The 21,552-nt window shown below is 47.4% G+C and overlaps 1 protein-coding gene across 8 annotated transcripts in view; it reads right to left on the bottom strand.

The window, feature by feature from the left end:
- Cul9 (cullin 9) overlaps window positions 1–21,552 on the bottom strand; it is a 39,181-nt gene that overhangs the window by 7,332 nt on the left and 10,297 nt on the right. For all 8 annotated transcript variants that reach the window (XM_087897949.1, XM_087897950.1, XM_087897951.1 and 5 more), the window contains exons 9-26: window positions 18,629–18,836; window positions 14,991–15,187; window positions 14,424–14,641; window positions 13,467–13,713; window positions 13,284–13,389; window positions 12,664–12,891; window positions 12,309–12,399; window positions 12,012–12,183; window positions 9,763–9,868; window positions 9,201–9,296; window positions 8,841–9,016; window positions 8,473–8,606; window positions 7,971–8,147; window positions 7,689–7,798; window positions 7,426–7,608; window positions 7,130–7,290; window positions 6,661–6,889; window positions 6,391–6,580 (exon numbers count right to left, since the gene is read on the bottom strand). In XM_087897949.1, the coding sequence (XP_087754075.1) occupies window positions 6,391–6,580; window positions 6,661–6,889; window positions 7,130–7,290; window positions 7,426–7,608; window positions 7,689–7,798; window positions 7,971–8,147; window positions 8,473–8,606; window positions 8,841–9,016; window positions 9,201–9,296; window positions 9,763–9,868; window positions 12,012–12,183; window positions 12,309–12,399; window positions 12,664–12,891; window positions 13,284–13,389; window positions 13,467–13,713; window positions 14,424–14,641; window positions 14,991–15,187; window positions 18,629–18,836 (3,029 nt within the window). The remainder of the gene's footprint in view (window positions 1–6,390; window positions 6,581–6,660; window positions 6,890–7,129; window positions 7,291–7,425; window positions 7,609–7,688; window positions 7,799–7,970; window positions 8,148–8,472; window positions 8,607–8,840; window positions 9,017–9,200; window positions 9,297–9,762; window positions 9,869–12,011; window positions 12,184–12,308; window positions 12,400–12,663; window positions 12,892–13,283; window positions 13,390–13,466; window positions 13,714–14,423; window positions 14,642–14,990; window positions 15,188–18,628; window positions 18,837–21,552) is intronic.

The raw sequence follows: 21,552 nt of genomic DNA, 5'->3' as shown, positions 1-21,552 counted from the left end.
AAACGTAGCATTTTACGTTTGTGGGTTTGTGATGACATTGCTATATATTTCAAGACCTCACTGATGATCTTTGGAGTATTTCAGAGAATCAGTTCATCATTTAAAAAACAAACAATCAAAAATAGCTGTTAGGTATGGTGGTACTCAGGAGGCAGAGGCATGAGGATCAAAGCCAGGCTGGTTTACACAGAGTAATCCAGGCTAGTCTGAGCTACAAAAGAAACCCAAAACAAAAACAGATCTAGAGGGAAGAGGGCAGGCCCTGGCTTTCCTGGCAAAGGAGAGTCTAGCAGCAAGCTAAAAGCTCACTTCTCTAGACAGACAGCACCCTGCTCACACATGAGGGGACAATGACAAACTAGAGTTTCATTCTTTCATAAGCGCCCATGAAGTGGCAGACATGAGGAACTGGGGATGGCACTCGGTTGGGGGAATGCTGACGCTAGTACACACAGGGCCCTGGGTCCCATCTTGACACCACATACATCAGGTATACATGCCTGCATCACATACATCACATACATCAGGTACACATGCCTGCATCACATACATCACATACATCAGGTACACATGCCTGCAACCCCACACTTAGGAAGTAGATAGATGGATCAGAAGTTGAAAGTCATCCTTGGTGACACAGAGAGTTTGAGCGCAGCCTGCACTACCTGAGTCCCTATCCCCAGAAACCAAAATCCAAAGCAACAAACAAAAATTGATTGTACTAAAGCCTTCTGATGTGGAAATTCACGGGTCTCCCTTAACATCCCAAAGGACAAACCTGCAACCCTACTTCCTCACAAATAGCCATGAAGGTAGAGGGGACAGCAGGACCTAGACTGAAGATGTTCAACTGACCACCAGAGCAATGCCTGGACTCGTTTGGATCCTCACTAAACAAAGTAAGCAAGAATAAGACAGAAACTCAGGACAACCAGGGGAACAGGAACATGCACAGCTGATGACACCGGGAAGGGGTTTGAGAGTGATGGCACCTTTATCTTTAGAAAGAGGAGGAGAACGTGATGCTGGGCCATATCTTGGTATTCTAGAGTTTATGCTGTTTTTATGTTTGAAATTTATCATTGTGAAAATACTTTAAAATTTATCTTTTTATGTGTATGAGTATTTTGTCTGCATGTATGTCTGTGAACTACTTGCGTGTGTGGTCCCCTCAAGAGGCATCAGATCCTGTGGAACTGGAGTTACAGATGGTTTTGAGCAGCTGTGTATACTGGGAACTGAGCCCAGGTCCTCTGTAAGAGCAGCCAGTGCTCCTAACTGCTGAGCCATGACTCCAGCCCCTTTAGCAAAAATATTTTTTTTTTTTTGAAAGAGAGCTAGGGATGTAGCCCAGCTGGTAGAGTGCTTGCCTACCATGCACGAAGCCTATGGTTTCATCCCCATACAGCACAAACTGAGCATGGTAAGTACCGGATGCCTATAAGCACAATGCACAGGAGGTGAAGTAGAAGGGAACAAGTTCAAGGTCACCCTCAGTACGTGTAAAGCTTGAGGCCAGTCTGGGATCTGTGAAACCTATATCTAAAGGAGAATAAAAGGAAGTGCCCTGAGAATGACTAGCCTGCTGTGAATAGCTCCCCTGGCCACTGCTTGTTAATAGAAGCAAGGAACAAGCATTAACTGTCCTTGACCAGGTTTTCAGACTTAACATCACTGGGGATGGGAATTTTAGTGTTTGAGCATATGCTTAGCACTAAAAGCCCCAGCTTAAACCCAGAACTGGGGTGGGGCGGGGAGACAGGAGATAAACATTTTGACAGTTATCACTTAGTGTGACGATCCCAGAGCCTGAGTCCCAACCCACACAAAGTGAGCAACTACTGAGAAACAAATTTTTTTTCAAGACTATTTCTCTGTGTATCCCTGGCTGTCCTAGTATTCACTCTGTAGATCATGCTGGCCTTGAACTCACAGAGATCCACCTGCCTCTGCCTCCCAAGTGCTGAGATTAAAGACACGTGCCACCACAGCCTGGCTAAAGTTTTAGAGGACTGGATTTTTCAAAACATGTCAGTGTTCAGAGACAAAGATGACTGAGGAACTACTCCAGATTAAAGGAAGACACCTGAGACCTAACCCAGTAGTGACATGCCTGGATCCTCTCTTGGATGGAAAGCCAAGTTACAGATGACTTACTTTATGGATCAGTTAACAAAACTGCAATACAGAAGGTAAATTAAGGTACTGACTTAATCCCCATGTGTCAGAACACCTTCATGCCTAGGTAATATATTTAGGAGAAAAGGACCAGGAAAAAAGGCAACTTCCTCTCATTGGTTCTAAAAAATAACATGTATGTGTTCACACAGATATACACATATGTGCATGCAAAGGGCAAGTGAATTACGTATGCTGGCACATGCCTGTAATCCCACCAGGCCCTTGAGAGGTAAAGACAAGGGGTCTGGGAGCTGAAACCCAGTCCAGGCTTCAGAGGGAAACCATTTGAAGAGAAAAGATGCCAGGGCTAACAAAACCCAGCACAGTGGTACACACCCACCAGAGGAACCTCCCTGCAAGTTTCATACGATGACTACCTGGTCACCTCCATAATCAGGCCTTTTTTTTTCAAAGAAAAAAATAAAAAGCAAAGTGTTCACAAAAGGTAACTTGGATAGAGCTTACAAGGGTGTTCTTTGCATTACCATTGTAATTTTTCTGTAAACTTGAAATTATTTCTAAATTTAAAAAAATTAGGGACCAACGCAGTGGCACACACCTTTAATCCCAGCACTCAGGAGGCAGAGGCAGGCGGGTCTCTGTGAGTTCAAGGCCCCCTTGGTCTACAGAGTGAGTTCCAGAACAGCCAGAGCTACACAGAGAAACCCTGTCTTGGGAAAAAAAATAGGGAAAGGTATCTGAAACTGTATGCTTAAAGCTGTTAGAATGAGAAATGCTATTCCAGATGTATTTTACCACAATAAAAAAAGTAGAAGCAAGAAACAAAGTTAGGCCTGGAAGACAGGTCAGTGGGTAGGGTGTGTGCCAGATAAGCACAGTGAGCTGCGTGTGGACCCCCAGCAGCACATCACAGCCAGGAGCTGAAGTTCCGGAACACTGTGATCCCAGCACTCGTGAAGCTGAGAGGAGGTGTCCTCAGGGCTCACTGGCCAGCCAGTCTAGGTAAACTGGGGAATTCCAGGTTCAGTGAAAGACCTGTCTCCAAAATAAAATAGAAGGACTAAAAAGCACACCCTATGTTGACCTCTGGTCTCCACAAGCACCTGCACACAAAAAACACACTACGCACACGTATACATATACATATATGTGTGTGTGTGTGTATATACATATATATATATATACACCGCACACACGAACATGTATAGCCATGCCAATTCACACCTACCACAAACACGTATGTATACACATATATCTCAAGCACACATGAATACATACATAGAGAGGGAGAGAGGTAATGGAAAGAAAGAAGAGAAAGAAGAAACCCAAGGACTGCAGATGTAGCCCACTTGGTGGAATGGATGCCCAGCTGTTCATATTATCTTGGCTCTGCTCTTAGGTGCACATTTAAAATCATTCCGGAGTGCCACCTGATAAATCCTTTTGTAAAGACAAAAAAAGTGGTTTTTTTTATGGTAGTGGTACACTCCAACAATAGGGAGGCAGAGGCAGGCACACCAGTGTGTGTAGTGTGAAGCCTTAGGTTTGAGCACAGCACCATACAAACCCCTAGGAACTCCGGCACAGAGAAGGTAAAAAAGGATCAATAATTAAGGTCCTCGTCTTCTACCTAGCGAGTGTGAGGCCAGCCTGGACTCCATGAGACCTGCCTCAAACACAAAGACCTTCTTTCAGTATGAAAGTCAAAGTAAAGGGAAACATTATCTAAAACACGCTAGCACATGAGTGTCATCAAAGAAAAACCGTAATAACAATGTTTAATTTACCATGAAATTATGAACCTTAGATTTAAAGTGAATTGTCCCTCAGTCATATTTACAAATTCAAGTGCTTTGAATGGCCAGGAATAGTTATCATATTGAAAAGTTCAGGAAAAAAAAAACGTTTTGTTTGTTTGTTTTTGTTTTTTGAGACCAAGTGTCTCTGTGTAGCCCTGGCTAGCCTGGAACTTGGTCTGTAGACCAGGCTGGCCTCAAACTCAGAGATCCGCCTGCCTCTGCCTCCCTAGTGCTGGGATTAAAGGTGTGCGCCACCACTGATAACACGTTCTTGTCTTTACAAAAGGTCTTCTCAGATGGCACTCCTGAATGATTTTAAATGTGCACCTAAGAGCAGAGCCAAGATAATGTGGTCCAGTACTGACATGATTACAAAGCTGGAGAGAAGGCTGTGGCTCAGAGCACACACACGATGGCTCACAGGCATCCGTGCTCCAGTCTCAGGGGATCATCTGTTGCCCCCGCTGGCTCTGTGATTACAGGACGTGGTGCACAGACATACTTGCAGGCAAAATATCTATACACATAAATAATAATAAACATTAAAAAGTTACAGCCATAAGGGTAAACTTTAATCCACCTCTCTCAGTAGTAGGTGAAGCAGATAAGGTATATAATATGTGAACAATTAAAAAGTTCATATTTCATCAAATATGTAGATTCCTGATTCCAAAAACCAAAGAACACATTTTTTCCTTAATCACAGCTTATAAAATCCCGTCATTCACTAGCGCATAAGTGAAGTATCAATATAGTAAAGATTCAAACCATCAGAAGCCATGCACATTAATCACAGTAGAATGAAGGCATAACTTTAAAATTACTAAACCAAAAGAAACACTTGTTTGAGAAAGTTAAATTGATCTGTCAGATGGGGTCTCTAGCCCAGCCTGGCTCAAACTTCCTATGTAGGTAAAGATATCCCTGCTCTCCTTACCCTACTGCCTCCACCTCCCAAGGACTGGGATTACCGGCATGAATCACTAAGCATGGTTAATGTGGTGCTCAGAGGTTTATAGCCGGGACCTTCTATGCGCTAGGCAAGTGCTCTACCAACTGAACTGTGTTTCCAATTCTTTGTTTGGAGGTTTAAAAATATACTGTCCATGAACTAAGAAACTGAAGAAGTGGTAAACAGCACACATTTTTAGTCTCAGCATTCAGGCAAAGGCAGGAGAATGTCTGTGATTTCTAGACCAGTCTGGTAAACATAGCAAGTGCCACGCTGGTCATGGCTATACTGATAGGCCCTATATATATAAAAAAATAGTAATAGAAATTAGAGATGTATTAGAAGTGAACAATATGAAACATATGATATATAAAATCCTACGGAAAAGGCGAGATTTGGTCCAGCAACGAAGAGCCAATGCTCTTGTGGAAGATATAGACTCAGTTCCCAGCACCCACACGGTGGCTAGAAAGCACCAGGCACACATATGGTATACATCCATACATGCAGTAAAGTTCATAAAGTAAATAAATATTTAAAAATTATACACAATGCTGGAGAGATGGTTCTGCAGTTAACAGCAATAAACGCTCTTGCAGAGGACCTGCACCATTTGGACCGACAGCAGACAAATGGTGGCTTAAACCATTTGTAGTTCTAGTACCTGGGGATCCAACTCCCTTTTCTGGCCTTGCTAGGCACCAGGCACACATGTGGTGCACAGACACACATTCAGGAAAAATATTCATGCATGTAATAAAATTAAGATTAAAATTACATACAAAAACCGAATGCTGCATCTGAAGTGTCCCATAAGGACAGGAAAAGTATATACAGCCGCACAGTAGAACAGAACTCAGCAAACTACAGGATAAAAACTAATGCTGCCAGTGACCGTTCTCAGATACCCAGCTGTGTGGAGAACGCAGACACAGTAGAGAACTTATGCTATGGTCCCATCTACTATATGTGCAGGCACAGGCAGAAATTCATGGAGACAGAAGAAAGATAAAAAGAAGATACTGATTGGAAAGGGGACAAGAAGGAGAAGCCTGCTGGGTGCTAGAATGTTCTACATCTTGATCTGGGGGATGGGTACATGGATGTATCGAGGTATATAAACTCCTTAAGCCTTCTACTGAATACTACTTATATACCAATAAAAATGTTCAAAAAAAACCAACATAGGATGTGGTTAAAATGATGGGGGATAAATAGTCTTAAATATTTTTACTTGAAAAGAAGTTCTTAAGACTGAGAACGAAGTGAGCACAACCTGAGGACAGAAAATGCAAACAGGCCCAGTTTCCAGGAAGTTGAAGGAGGGAGCATGCATTAATGGAGCTATTCCCATTCGTCTGCACCCTCCCCTAAGAAACTGCCAAGCCTAGAAAGAACCCCTTCCTATCTATACACTCCTGTATGGTGTCCTCTCCTTTCCTCTGCTGCTACCCAGAATGCATCCCCATCTCCAGGACCCTGTCCCTAGCTCCTCACTGTGGCTGTAGAAGCTGGAGAAGCGGCCCAGGGCATCGCAAAGCTCTGTGGGAAGGAGCTGTCTGAGAGTGTGCAGGTAGCAGAGTGGCGAGACGGGCCAACAGCGTGGTGACAGCACCAGGACAGAAACTTCTGGGCCTGGGTCTTCTACAGAGAGCTCCTTTCTGGTCTCCTGTACCTGGTCTTCTTCCTAAGGAGCAGAGGGATGAGCCCATGAGCTCGCCTGCTGGGCCTGCTTTCCCGGTCTGCTGTTCCTCCCCTTGCCCTCACCTCCACTTCCTCTAGCCTCCATTCTTCCTGGTCCTCCTGCTCCAAGAGTTGCCTGTCGAGCTGCTGGAGCTGGTAAACGTGGAACTGGCGTTGCAGCTCCTCTGAGGTGCGCAGGCTCTGCAGCATCAGCTGGGGGAGGCGGTTGGGGAAGCAGAGGCCGATCTGCTCCAGCACAGATCCCTCCAGCCAGCTTGAGCCCAAGCTTAGGAGACGGTCAGCCATGTAATGCCTGCAGCACACACAGTTGGGCCAGGTCTCAGTGTGGGGGCCAGGCCCAGCCTTCCCCTTAAGAAGTCTCTGTATTACAGCTCACCAAAGCCACAGGATCCACCTTATCTCTACCAGCAGGCACAGTCAACACCATGCCTTAATTTCCCCACTCCTCCTCCTTCATCTCTCCTTAACTCAAATCTTTCCTTTCTCTGGTCTCTAAGTCTCCTGTTCCCAACCTCTCCAGAATGTGACTCACTGATAGAAGTGCTCAAAAGTAGTGGCCAGCTCTAGGCCAGAAAGGACCATGATGGGCTCCAGGTACCGCTGAAGCTGCCCCAGCATCTCCACTCCAGAGGCTCCACCAAGCAAACCACCCTGGATTTGTTGGTCAATGTGCCTAGCGAACTGCTCAGTCATCTGGGGACAAAAGAATGAACATCAGACAAGCCATGGACAGGGGATCACTGTGGGAAAGTGGAATGAAGGAAGCACAAGAGCAAAGGAAAAGGAGGGAAGAGGGCATGCCCATGACTGGTCCTTGGCATGACTCACGTGGGCAGCGGTGAGGAAGGATTGCTGCAGCAGGGCTCCGGAGAAGCCACTGCGCAGAGCCAGAGTAAAGGCTGCTCGAGGCCCAAACAGCTCCCAGCCTGCTCTCTGCAAGCGCTCATAGAGATTACAGTAACGAGGCACAAAGTCAGAGGCCCTCCAGGCTGCAGCCAGGAATCTGCTGACCTGAAGTGACAGAGTAAGAAGCGACATAAAGGAGTGACCACTTGTGCTCCATCCTGCCCGACAGACTTGAATCTGCCTACCTGTTCCTGCACCACACTCTGCCAGCACTGGGTGATGTTCCTAAGGCTGCTGCTGGGAAGGACTGTGGATGGCATGGGGCTTCCATCCTGGCTCTTACTGTTCTTGCTGACTGTGGAAACAGGGGGCAAGAGTGAGCTTCACTCCAGCCTGTGTGGACCTGGGGTCTTGAGTGTTTGTCTCCTGGAAAGGTCACCATGTTTCAGAGACCTAGAGAAGCTGCAGAGGACGGAGCTAGGTAGCCCCACAGTACAGACTCAGCTCAGCAGGCTGCAGTGACTCACGGGGCTGTGTGGATGGCTCAGAAGGCCCAGGAGGGGGTTCCACATGCACCAACAAGTGGCACAGGCGCCGAACTCGTGAAGCAAAGGATGCTGCTCGACTCTGGGAGCTCTGCACTTTCTCCCTCTGCTCTAAGTACCGGTCTAGCAGCCATCCCAGGGAACTTATGCCCTCAGCATCTGAAAGAAGTCAAGTCAGGAATGGGTTCTGTGGGAAGAGGGGTACAGGAGTTGAGGTACAAAAAGGAGGCAGAGCTCTAGTCCTTCCCCACCACAGTTGGCTTCTGCTGGAGCCGGGGAGCAGGGTAACAGGGTAGGGATGGTATAGAGGGGAAGATTCAAGTCACTCAGGGAGCAGTCCCTCAGATGGGAAGGAGAGAGGAACACTGAGGCGACAGGCCTTGAAGGACAAATACAGGAATTAAGAGGACCAAAATATCAACACAGGTGACCCGAGACTTGTGAGGGGCTGGTGTGGGAACCGGGTGTGGGATGGGGTGGTTACCGGGAGAGGTGATGTTCTGCACCAGCGGGCTGACCAGGGCCTCCCAGCAGGTCTTGCCCAGTGCTTGGGCGGCCTCGTCATCAGGGAGGAAGCGATCAGCAAAATTCTGCTCATGGCGCAAAACTCTGTTAAGTCTGGAAACAGAAAGCATATGCCAGATTAACGGCAGGCTCCCTATCTGCCAAAAGACAATTTCACTGAGGCCTCTGCACAAGTGCTGACCTACTCCCAAACAGGCTACTGGGGTCCTCCCCTGCTCTCGCCAGCACACTTGGCTGGTGGTCAATTTCACCTCAAGTGCTGGCTGCAGCTGCACTGCTCAGACTCCTGCTTCCTGCAGTGTCAGGTCCCTCCTGTGCTGCACCCACCTGGGACAGAGCTGCAGGAGGCGCCGGCGGTCCTCTGCTACGTCCTGGCTCCAGGCTTGTGCCCAAATTGTGTAGAAGAGACAAGTACGTCGACAGAGTTGCTCCCGGAACAATGGCCAGAAAGTGGGCTTGGGGCCCAGCACCTCCACACCCCGAACCCGAGTGTCGATGCCACCCTGCAGTATACACAGACTTCTCACCTGATCTACTCCGTACTCCAAAGATACGTTCTACACCCTGAATCCCCAAGATTTCTAGGCTATCTCCAAGCTGGCCAAGGAGGAGCCCTGGCTAATGTCCTGCTGAAGCTGTTGGAGAACCCACCCACTAAGGAGAGCCTGCGCTTTTTCCTGGGCCCACCTGCTGGCAGCGCTTTATGCGGATCTGGATGATGGGCCAGAAGCGGTTCAAGTTCTCCAGGAGGGTTACCCGGCTGGCAGAGGGCATCACATTTACCTGACAGGGTAGGAGAGAGGAGGCAGAGCTCACTAAGCAGTGAGGCAGGGCTGGACACAGCAAAAACATGCTGCTCTTACAGAGGACCCAAGACTGATCCCCCAGCACCTATGTTGGTGTTGTACAATTTCCTGAATCTTGCTCTCGGGATCTGATGCCCTCTTTGGTATTTAGGAGCACTTGCACTCACACATACACAGATATACACTTAGACACAGAACAAAAAGAAAGCAGAACAGAAACAGTGGAGCTGGAAGCAACGCCGACAGCAATCCAGACCAGCACAGCCCGTGTTCTTACTTGTGCACTGAACCCAGCTGCACTTCAAGTGGTGAGGCCTTCCCAGAAGGGACCAAGAGAGCCATTCCCCAGAGACTGGGTCTTCCCCACCCAAAAAATGAGGGACGAAAACTGACAAATGGGGGGATAGGGAGCACACAGTAAGGGGCGGTACAAGGGTCCCCACCGTGTTAAGTTCGGTGTTGATGCAGCTGACACTGTCACCCCCAAACACCACCACCCTGGCTGGCATGTAACTTGAGTCCTCACTGGCCACAAGCAGAGTCAGCTGCCTGAGGGAAGAGAAAGGAGTCAGTGAAAACTAGGGCCACCCCATCCTCCAGCTTCCTGCTCTAGCTCCTGACATGCCTGCCTTCCCCAGACCCTCAGCTTCCCCTTTATGTCCCTTCAAAGTGTTGATTTAAATCCCTAGATTCAAAGAAAAATTAATGCCATGCTGTGCACGTAACAGACATCCTCATGTCATAACTAGCAGGTTCCTCAAGGCCAACATGACATGGGACAATCATCTGTACACAGAAGCCCACCCCTTTCTATTTGAAACAGGTTACCTACCTGGCCACAGGTACCCTCACCAACCAATGGCAAGTCTTGAACACATGACAGTCTCTCTTCTTAACACTGAACATTCTCTACTAGATCACATGCACTTTCCAAAACCTTTTTTTGGTTTTTGGTGATGGTGTTTTGTTTTTTTTTTTTTTTTTTGGCCTCCAACCCAAATTTTCATGATAGCCTGAGTACCAGTTGAAAAAACCCTTGGATGACTTCCTGTTGTAGAATGTGGAACATCTGTTTAATGATGCAAAGATATGCTGCTTTTTTGTTCATTTCGTTTTTTGTTTTTTTGGTTTTTTTTTTGAGACAGGGTTTCTCTGTGTAGCAGCCCTGGCTGTCCTGAAACTAGCTCTTGTAGACCAGGCTCGTCTCCAACTCACAGAGATCTGCCTGTGTCTCTCCCAAGCGCTGGGATTAAAGGTGTGCGTTACTGTTACATTTAACTCTGTGAAACTGTGTTACTCTGTCTGTCTCAAACACCTGATGATCTAATAAAGAGCTGAATGCCAACAGCTGAGCAGGAGAAAGGACAGGCAGGGCTGGCAGGCAGAGAGAACAGAGACAGCAGAGAAGATGGAGGAGTGAGAAGAGGAAGAGAGGAGGACACCAGGGGCCAGCCACCCAGCCACACAACCAGCAATGGAGTAAGAAGGAAAGAAATGTATATAGACTAAAGAAAAATAAAAGCCCATGGGCAAAAGGTAGAAAGGTTAATTTAAGAAAAGCTAGCTAGAAATAAGATAAGCTAAGGATGGGCATTCAAAACAAAGAATAAGTCTCCCTGTATTTATTTGGGAGCTGGGTAGCGAGTCCCCAAAGAGCAAAGAGGGAAAAAAAATCAACTACAACTCTCCCAAGTTTCAGAACAAAGTTCAAAGTTCCTAATTCACAAACTCGACAGTCTGCATCTGCCTGGCTTCACCCTGACACTGGGAGGCACCCCTCATTCCACCTAACAGCATTTCTAAAAAATGCACACAACACAGCATCCTGTTTCTCCCTGGATGAGAGGCATGCTGCTTCTGCCTGGAGCATCACTGAGTTCTCATTATCTACCTAATTTCAAGTTCAAACTTCAGCTCAGTCAGCACATTGTTGAGAGAACCTTCTCTGATCCTCATTGGTCCCACAATCCTTTCTCCTGGCTCTCTCTCTCTCTCTCCCTCCCTCTCTCTCTCTCTCCCTCTCTCTCTCTGTCTCTCTCCCCTCTCTCTCTCTCTCTCTGTCTCCCCCCCCCACAGGCTCTTCCTCTTCACGTTGACCTGAATGGCTTTGCCTGGGTTCAAGAGCTCCTCCTACCTCAGCTTCCCAAGGAGCGAAACAGCCATGTCACTGTTCTTTGTGCAATTTCTCTGCTTCTTTTAGTCCCCGCCCTGAGACAGGGGTTCAATATGTAGCCCAGGCTTGAACTCTTGATCCTCCTGCCTCAGCCTCCTGAGTGATGAGATTACAGGCATGCACCATCAAGCCTGATTCTCTTGATTGGCTCGCTAGCCTGGCTCCCCAACTAGACTACAATTTCCTTGTATCTGATTGTCCTTGTACCTCCAGAGCCTGTACAGCACTTGGCACTCTTGACATTGAACAAACACTCATGGGAAGAACAGGTAAGTGAATTGTTGATCTCTGAGCACAAGATGGTGACATCTGTATCTGTCAGAATACCAGTATCTGGGTTCAGACAGTGAAATGTCTACACAGCACAGCAAAGACAGCCCAATGTGCCAATCATGCTTTCACTGCACAAAGTGAGTTTGAGAATGTTCCCAAGAACTGAGCTCCTAATGGAGCTGTGGGGCAATGCTTCTGGGGAGACACACTGGTGCACTTAACACACACATACAAACGGGTTCACACCTAATAAGAACACCACGGTGCATGTGCAAGGTGATGGAGTGGGAGCCGCTGTTGCCGTTGGACTCCCAGTAGGTCTTAGGGTTGCGGTCTGTCAGCTTGCTGGCCCGGTGTGGGTTGGAAGACACCTCCACCTTCTCCCAGCACTTGTCTTCCTTCACTTCCACACTGGAGCCTGGGGAAAGTGGGAAGGGGTGGGGAGACCACAGCATGGTCAGAGATAAGGAAAAGGCCTGGAGAATGGGAAGGGAGAGGAGATGCTGGGTGGGAACCCGGGGAAAAGTGGAGGAGGGCACCTACCCTGGCAGAGATGCCTGAGGAACACATCAAAGAAGGGGATGTTGATGGGTTGGTAGGTTCGTCTATGGTCTTCAATCTGGCCCAACACCATCTGCAGTCAGAACATGGAGCAGGGAAGGAATACAGAGGAGAAATCAGAAACATGCATGGAGAGAAGGGGGCCAGGAGGCAACAGAGCCTTCAACCCCTTTCTTGACAAATTCGGAAAGGACCACGTTGGAAAAAGTCAGGGAGCATGTGCCCAGATTTGCTGCCACTTCTGCCTCATAAGGATTCCAAAGAGACCCATGACGCCAGAGCCCAGCCCTTGCTTCTGGTTTACTTTCTCAGCTCTACACCCACAACCCCTCCTCACCTGAATGCAGCCAGCCAGAATACTTGAGGTGAGGTTACTATGGAGCTGGGCATATTTCTCACACTCTGTCACCAGGTCGCGAAGCTCAGAGGCCAGCAGGAGCTGTGCAGAGTGCTTGTCCATCACTTTGGAGAGGGCCTCTTTGGCTCCCAGGCAGCAAAGCACTACTGCATAATCTTTATGCATCAGAGCCAGGCGATGCAAGAAGCAGATCAGCTCCTGAGTCATCTGACCCAGAGAAAGAAAGAACAGAACGTGTCAGGGCAAGGAAGCACAATGGCAGAGACTGAGGAAGTCTGCAAGGCCAGGAAGGGTCAAGGAGAGTGGAACAGCACACTGAGGTGCTAGGACTCCAGAGCCAGCAGGCAGTTTGGGGTTTGAGTGGTTTCACAGGCTTCTTTCTACCAGCGCAGACGATCCCAAGAGCTAGCCTTTGTCTGACATCACTCCAGGAAGTTCAAAGACTTTAGGATGACATCAGCCTTCCTCTTCTTCTTCTCTAGTTCCCAGTGCACTCAGACCCTCAGACCTACACGCTCTGCTCAACAGTTACAGCCTCACTAGACACATGGTGCCCAACGCTTGCTTTCCCCCTCCAACCATTGCCAGGGCTCTGGTACCTCAGAGTCACTGCTTGGACCACTCAGGCAGTTGAGGCAGGGCTCCAAGATCTCATGCCAGGGAAGGACCATTGTCTCAGAATAATCCAGCAGTCGTGTCATGACCCTGGTAAGGGGACGGAAACAGATAAAGCTCCAGAAGTTCTTTAGTCCCTGTGCACAGGTGCCTGGACAGGCCCTTACCTGAGGACCGTGAGCAGCAGAGTTCTGTTGGGCCCCGGGGCATCAAGAGTCCGCAGCAACAGGAGGAAAGGCTGGGTTTCCTGCTGGAGGCGCTTGAGGAGAGGCCTCATGGTACCCTGAGGGCTGCCTTCACAGCACAGCACACGCTCCAAGTCCAGGAAGAGTTCTGCAGAAGGGCCTCCCACCAGAGATCGGATGAGTAACTCAGGGGATCCATCCTGACCCTGGGTGCTTGGGCTCTCCAGTGCTGTAGGCCAGACACACCATAGGGAAAATGTGCATGAGAGGCACCTTAGAAGTCAGTCAAACCAAGAAATGGACACCCTAGGAACCACCCCCTAAACTTTCTTCCCACATTGAGGATGTTTATATCATAGCTTATCAAAGTATAAGAACTTTTCTTTTCTGATCTCTAATGTTGACCTAACTATACTTGAAAAAAAAAGACAGTATAAGGAACATTGCTGAGTTAAATACAACACATTTCAAATCTCAGTCAGTTCCTTTTACTATTAAATGCTAGCTATAATAAGCAATACTCTTATAATGATACCTCCAAAGTTTGGAGGCTTTTGTTACACACACTCAAGGACACATGTTGCTTATTTCAGTGTCCATATGTCTTGGGTTTCACCTATTTTTTAAAACACAGAGGATTTGTTATGACATTAGCAGTCCTCCTTTGGGTCAAGAAGTTCTGCTTGGGGTCTAACTTGGTATGGTGTTGCACACTGATACTACTAACACTTGGGAGACCGAGGCAAGAAGCCCTTGAGTTTGAGGTCAGCTTGGGCCACATAACCTCATACATATTACACTCCTGACCCTGAAAAAATGTCTAGCTTGAACATTTAAGGTTTCAGTCATTTCTGGAAGAGTCCTGTATCCTTCAGTAAAGGACTGGTCACAGTGTGGCACATGTCACCTGTCAACAGAACATTCCCTCCACAAGGGTACCTGCTCGTTCAGGACTTCCCCGAGGCTCAGAGTAGCGGTTGAGAAGCATCATGAGGATGGTGCGTGTGGTGGGCATTGGCTCTGTCCCTGGTGCTATCCCCGAGTGCCTAAACAAGGTGTCTCTTAACTCTTGGGTTATGATCTGGTCTCCCAAAGTGTGATGGTTGCACAACAGCAGGTTGAGGAGAAGCAGACCATTTCTCACTGCAGAGGAGCACCTAGGAGGAAGAGGGCGACCCAAGAAGTCAACAGTGAATGCAAGAGGCAGGAAGACAAGCTAGGTTGTAAGGTGCTCTAGTGGTCCCTCTGAGGAAGAACTCCTGACTAATGGACCTTGAGCCACTACTCCCAATCCCATGAATAAAAGTTAGTTTTTCTGCCTTCCCTGGAAAACCCCTACATCAACCACATTGTCTCTCCTCCAGTGACATTCTGAGAAGGCCACCAGTGTTTACTCAAAGTGGACAACATAAGTACAATTTCTGCTGAGCACACGAGCCTGGGACATAGGAGAAGTGGGGCTTAGGGACAGAGCAAGGATCTAGAGTTTGGAGGGTAGTATCTGACCCCTCAGTGTTCAGCATCAGGACCACAGCTGCAGGGACACTAAGGAGCAAGCTCTCAGACCCTGGACGTGTAGCTGAGTCAATGCTGGCAAAGATCTCTCTGGTCATCTGGGTATCAAACAAAGGTTGGATGGAATCTCGGCTGGTCACAAAAGTGGGGATCTCTGAAGAACTGGTAATGGCTAGCATCTTGAGTGCCTGAAAGAGGAATGCAGCAGAGTTAGGGGTGAACAGAAGCATCCACAAAGGATATAGCACAGTGGTAGAGTACTTGTTTAGCATGTGCATGGCCCTGGGGTCAATACCCAGACCCTCCCCTAAAGAAGCTAGGAAGCTGCTGTCATCATCCTAGACATCGCGCTCTGGAGCTGGACTACTGGCAAACAGGGAAGATGGGGCCTGAGGGAATGGGGAGATGTGAGTAGGAAGGGAGTGGGGAAGAGGATGGGATAGCACAAGAGGAGAGGGGAGGGGAGGGGAGCAAAGAGGAAGTTGCAAACAGAGCAACTGAAGAATGGAAGAGTGGGTAGTAAATCCACAGGCTGATGCTCTCTCCCCTAGGCTCCCAACACCAAGGCTACCAAGCTGCCCTTTCTGATTCTTCACTACAACCTGCTGCCCTTTAACAGCCCCCGCTAACTTCTGAGGAAGTCCTTAAAGTCACACCCATCTCAATGACACCCACCCCTCTTTCCTGAGCTCCTCCTTTCACAGCCTCCCGGCATCCCACTTTCTGAATTTCTTTGCCTGGTCCTCAAATACAGTCCTTTTTCTCCTTTCTCTCCTCCCTCTTAGGCAACCTCATCTACTCCTGTAACACCAGCATCCACACAAATCTATGCCCCCAAGCTGTTCAGCTGTCTCACAAGCACAGTAGTGGGAATTATAGGAAAAGCACTTGTGATGGGAAATCTTATTTGCTGTTATTACAGAGGCAACTAAATTAAAAGCAAACATCATGCCTTAGAGGGAAGGCTGTCTCTCTGAAACAAATGCCCAGGAAATGAACTGGTCTAGAAGCAGCACTCGGGACAACTCAGGAGAGGCACAGGCCCTCCAAGCAAAGCTCTCCGCTTCTGATTGCCCCAGGGTAGCCCACACAGCTGGAGTCTACAGACTTCAAGCTACAACCAAAATGCTGTAATTCTGTCATGGGCAAGAATTTGAATTTAGGGGGTCTGGAGAGATGGCTCAGAGGTTAAGAGCACTGACTACTCTTCCAGAGGTCCTGAGTTCAATTCCCAGCAACCACATGGAGGCTCACAGGCATCTGTGGTGAGATCTGGTACCCTCTTCTGGTCTGCAAGCATATGACAGACAGAACACTGTATACATAATAAATAAATAAATCTTTTTTAAAAAATTAGGAGTAAATGCTATACTTTTGGTCATGCAATTTGAGGGGAATCAGAAAATATTTTTGCATATCGGTGGTCTAGATAATGTCTGGCTACTTTTGGAAGGAGAAGACCCAAATAACCCTGTAGTGGAACTGTGTCCTGGCCTTCCCAGATTAGCCAGCTCGGAGAGGACCTGTGATCTTGTCCATGTTGTGCCCACTGTACTGTGAGAGGCCACTGTCAGAAGGGCTCTGGATGAGGCTATATGCAGCCACGATGCCCACACCACATAGTGGAAGCACTTTGGTAGTGAGTGGTTAGGCAGCCAATCTTCTCAAGGTCTCTGACATGGCCTTCCTTCCCTGCTGTCTGGCCCAGGTGGCAGAGCAATGGCATGTTACCTTTGCTTCACACAAATCCAGGGAGGGATTATTTCTATACACGGGGTCCACTCAGCTTAAAAAGAAAAAACAAAAAACCACCCCCCCCCCAAAAAAAACCCTCTGTCATCTTATCTAGGATGCTAGTCTTGCAGACTACACCTACCAGTAATCAAGTGTGGAGGAGTCAACACACCTAAAAGCTAAACTCTTGTATTCTCAAGCCCCTGTTCCTGGAACACGCCCAGTTAGCAGCCCTCTCATGTGTCAGTCGGCTCCCTTCACCACGGGGCTCCAGGGATTGAACTGGGCTGCCAGGCTTGGAAACAGGCTCCTTTACTACTAAGCCACTCACAAGGACAGCGTGGACCACATGGCGGTCACTACTGCTTGACCAAGTTCCAACATTCTGACTCTTCAGATCACTAGTCTCCAGCACCTTTTACTTTCACTTTTAATGATCCTTGCTATGTGTTATGGAAGTTCCCTTGTGCCTTTTCTTTTGGGAAATTTTGTGTGGGCTTTGAAGGATGAAAACGCATAAAATGGCAGCCTCTTTAAACAAAATGAATTCTTTGGAAATAATTTCTGCTACTGTGGAACCATACTGTTAGTTCCCAGCTCTGAGGCAGCAGTGGCCAGCCTGCCTCAAGGGCAAGGGAGGAGCTATGTCATCGCCTGCCACTGGGTGCCTTCCCACTGTCAGTTTTCCAACCACCTTAAAAGTGCCCGACTGTCACTCTTGTTTCTCTTGCCTTTCTCGTCTCTTCCAGTCCCTCTCTTGTCGCCTGCCTCTCATGGACTCTGAGGCCTTTTCTTCTTTCACTCCCCCATTCCTCCACCCCTCCCAATACCTGAACTAACTCCGTGGCACGGCATGTTTTTATTCTTTCACGTATAGCGTGATAACTCTGCCTGTTCCCACACAAGTTAACACCAAGCCACTAGAAAATTTAGATAGTAACATATGCCTGATAAATCAGGTATACTTGATAATCAAGATTTATAAATTCTAAGGTCTACTCAGGCTCACAGTAACATTTGTCTAGTTTCTAGTTTGTTCACTTTTAAGCTTTAGCTATTTGGATAAACCAAGCCATGTAAAAAACTGCAATATTCTGGTCCCCGAAAAAGTCCTTTTCCCAAGGTCAGGCATTAGAGAAAAGCCCCCATTCTCTCAGGGGCTTGAAGAAAGTTCCTGCTTGCTAAAAAGGGAGTCATTCTTATCTCTAGCAAGAAGAATTTGTAGACCACCATTAAGATATGACTAGTGGTGCCTATTAACTTGTCAACCCTGATCACAAGCCACACCCGGCTCACATGCCTCCTTTCTCCCATTTAAGCCTATGTCCAATTATAGACTATAAAAGATGTAGCCTTGGGCTAGAGAGATGGCTTAGAGGTTTAGAGCACTGACTGCTCTTCCAGAGGTCCTGAGTTCAATTCACAACCATCTTAATGAGATCTGGTGCCCTCTTCTGGTCTGCAGGGATACATGCAGGCAGAACACTGTACATAATAGAGCTGGTGACTCCAGCACTATTGAATATCATTCCTTTTTGTTCTTGTTTTATTTCTCAAGACAGGGTTTCTCTGTGTAGCCCTGACTGCCCTGGAACTCACTCTGTAAACCAGGCTGGCCTCCAACTCACAGAGATCCACCTATCTCTGCCTCCCAACTGCTAGGATTAAATACGTGCACCACCACTGGCCAGCTTAAGTATTATTCTTAAAAACTCCATTGTGCCTTTCTCCAGTCATGCACTCAAGCTCCAAATCCACGCAGAGCCCATTCTTAAAGCTATCTGTGTTTTCCCACTTAGTCTAAGTCAGTACAGTGGATTTCCAAAGTCAATGGCCATCCTCCCCACCTACCTGTCTTACTCATTGCTCTCTCCAGTTCTGCCCAGTGTACTCACCGCCAGTCCTGCCTGCTGTACCAAAACCGATGTCTTATATTCTTGCATGCAAACCAGCACAGCGTAGATGCCACCCTCCCTGGCAAAGAGTGGACGCCATTCGTGCTTGGTCATGAGCAGGTAAAGGAGGCGTAGGGCCAGCACCACCACCATCTTCTCTCCCACCTGGCTGGTCAGCAGCTCCACTAGTGTCTTCACTAGCTTCTCTCTGGGAAGAGAGAAGACACTGAGATTCCCCTTCCCAAGAAACCCTGCCTAACTTTCCTGACATGATGCTCTCTGACCCCCTGCCAACTCCATCCATCAAGATTCAGTCTGCTCTTCTACCCACAACCTGTCTCCTGACTTTAGTCTCACTCCTGAGCCCTCCCCTCTGCAGTCTAACTGCTCCCCAGTTTCTCAATTCAAATGAATCTATAGATTGAATATACTTCTAATCAAATGTCTTAAAAGTTAAAAAAAAGAAAAAAATGGCAGGTAGATTCAGGAAGAGGGGGAACAGTACATAGGAATGGTCAATGTTTGTTTGGAAAAAAATCATAGTAGCTTTATTCCTAGTTAGTCAAATAAAACCAAAAGACTCTGGAGTGAACACAGGGGCCAAAGAGACGAGGAAACTAAAGAAGTCTCAGTCAGTGAGCAAGAATGGACTACTGAAAAGTGGATGGTGGAGCTGGGCATGGTGGCTCATGCTGCAATCCCAGCATCTGGGAGACGGAGACAGAAGAACTGTCAAGAATCCAAGGGCAGGGGCCTGGAGAGGTGGCTCAGAGGTTAGGAGAACTGACTGTTGTTCTGGAGGTCCTGAGTTCAATTCCCAGCAACCATATGATGGCTCACACCCATCTATAATGAGATCTGGTGCCCAGAACACTATATATATATATATATATATATATATATATATATATATATATATATATATATATATATAATAAATTTAAAAAAAAAGAATCCAAGGGCAGCCTTAAGCACAGTGTGATAAGCACACTTTATCTCCAAAAGTTAAAAATGCAAAAGAATAAAATCAAAAATCCTTCAAACAAAGAACAAACCCACCCTGATGTTGCTGGGGTTGTAGTTCAGGGACAGAGCGTGTACTTGGTGAGTGTTAAGCCTTGGGTTCAGTTTCTAGCACCAAGAAAGACAGTACCCTGCTACCTCTTGAAAGAGAGGTTAGGCTTGCTTCATGCCATTTGCAAAAATAAATTTGCAGTTAAATTTGAAATGAACATAAAAAACAAAAAAAGAAATAGATATTAGAAAAATAATAAAATATTGTTCAGAGGCTGGATGACTCAGTTCGTGAAGCACTTGCTTGACGAACATCAAGACTTGAATCTAGAGCTCTGGAACCAACGTAAAAAGAGCTGGGCATTGAGGAGGCAGAGACAGGGGACCCCTGAGCTTGAGGCTGGGCAACCAGTCAGGCCAAATGAGTGAGGTCTGGCTTCAGTGAGCGACTCGTTCTCAGAAACTAAGATGAAGAGAGATTGAGTGAGATGCCAACATTTGACCACCATGTGCCAAAAAAGCATCCTGGAATAGAATGGACCTTTCTTTTACATTTTTATTTTTAATTGTGTGTGTGTGTGTGTGTGTGTGTGTGTGTGTGTGTGTGTGTGTGTGCTGCGTACATGCACATGTGTGCAGAGGCCAGAAGAGGGCATTGGATCCCCTGGAGCTGGAGTTTACAGAAGGTTGTGAGCCTCATGATGTGAATGCTTTGAGCTAAATTGAATATCTTTAGCCAAGAATGGACTTTCTTTCTTTCTTTCTTTTTAATTTTTGAGACAGGGTTTCTCTGCATAACAGTCCTAGCTGTCCTGGAACTAGTTTTGTAGACCAGGCTGGCCTCAAACTCACAGAGATTCACCTGCCTCTGCCTCCTGAGTGCTGGGATTAAAGGTGTGTGCCACCAACGCCTGGCCAGAATGGACTCTCTTAATAGGACAAAACAGGACTGGGACTGAATGAGCATGTAATCAAACCGGGTTCTCTGAATGTGGCTGACATGGGGGCTGACTGAGAAGTCATTGACAATGGCACTGGGTCTTCTTTCTCTGCATGTACTGGCTTTCTGGGATCCTGTTCTGTTTGGATGCTCACCTTCCTAGACCTGGAGGGAGGGAGGAGGAACTTGAACTTCCCACAGGGCAGGAAACCCTGACTGCTCTTAGGACTGGAGAGGGAGGAGGAGAGGGAGGAGGGAGAGTGGGAGGGTATTGGGAGGAGGGGCGGAAGTGGAAATTTTTATAAATTAATAATAAAAAAAGTTGAAAACTATAGCAAACTAAAAACTTTAGCACACTGAAAGACACTACAAACGAGATTAAGAGGGAAACGATACGAGCCAGAGAAAATGTCCAAGAGAAACACTGATAGAGCAAGACATGGAGGCTTATGTCTGCAATCCTAGCTAGCTGTAATCCCAACTCTGAGATGTGGAGGTAGGGGCATACAAGTTCAAGGTCAGTCCAGGCACTGCAGTATGAGACTCTGTCTCAAAATATAACTCTCCCTTTCATGGAAAAAACAAAGAACAAAACCAAAATGTTGGTTGTGAGCCAGAGAGCTGCAAGTCCTAAGAGTGAAGGCTAGCCCTTGTCACACTGTGGTGAAGGCTAACCCTTGTCACACAGTGGGGAAGGCTAACCCTTGTCACAAAGTGGTGAAAGCTAACCCTTGTCACACAGTGGGGAAGGCTAACCCTTGTCACACCGTGGTGAAGGCTAACCCTTGTCACACTGTGGTGAAGGCTAACCCTTGTCACACCGTGGGAAAGGCTAACTCTTGTCACAAAGTGGTGAAGGCTAACTCTTGTCACACAGTGGTGAAGGCTAACCCTTGTCACACAGTGGTGAAGGTTAACCCTTGTCACAAAGTGGTGAAGGCTAACCCTTGTCACACAGTGGGGAAGGCTA

This window comes from Myodes glareolus, chromosome 18, assembly GCF_982192425.1.
Source record: "Myodes glareolus chromosome 18, mMyoGla1.1, whole genome shotgun sequence".
Lineage (NCBI taxonomy): Eukaryota > Metazoa > Chordata > Mammalia > Rodentia > Cricetidae > Myodes > Myodes glareolus.
Note: the sequence above shows the minus strand (reverse complement) of the source record. Positions and strands in the feature narration are given on the sequence as shown.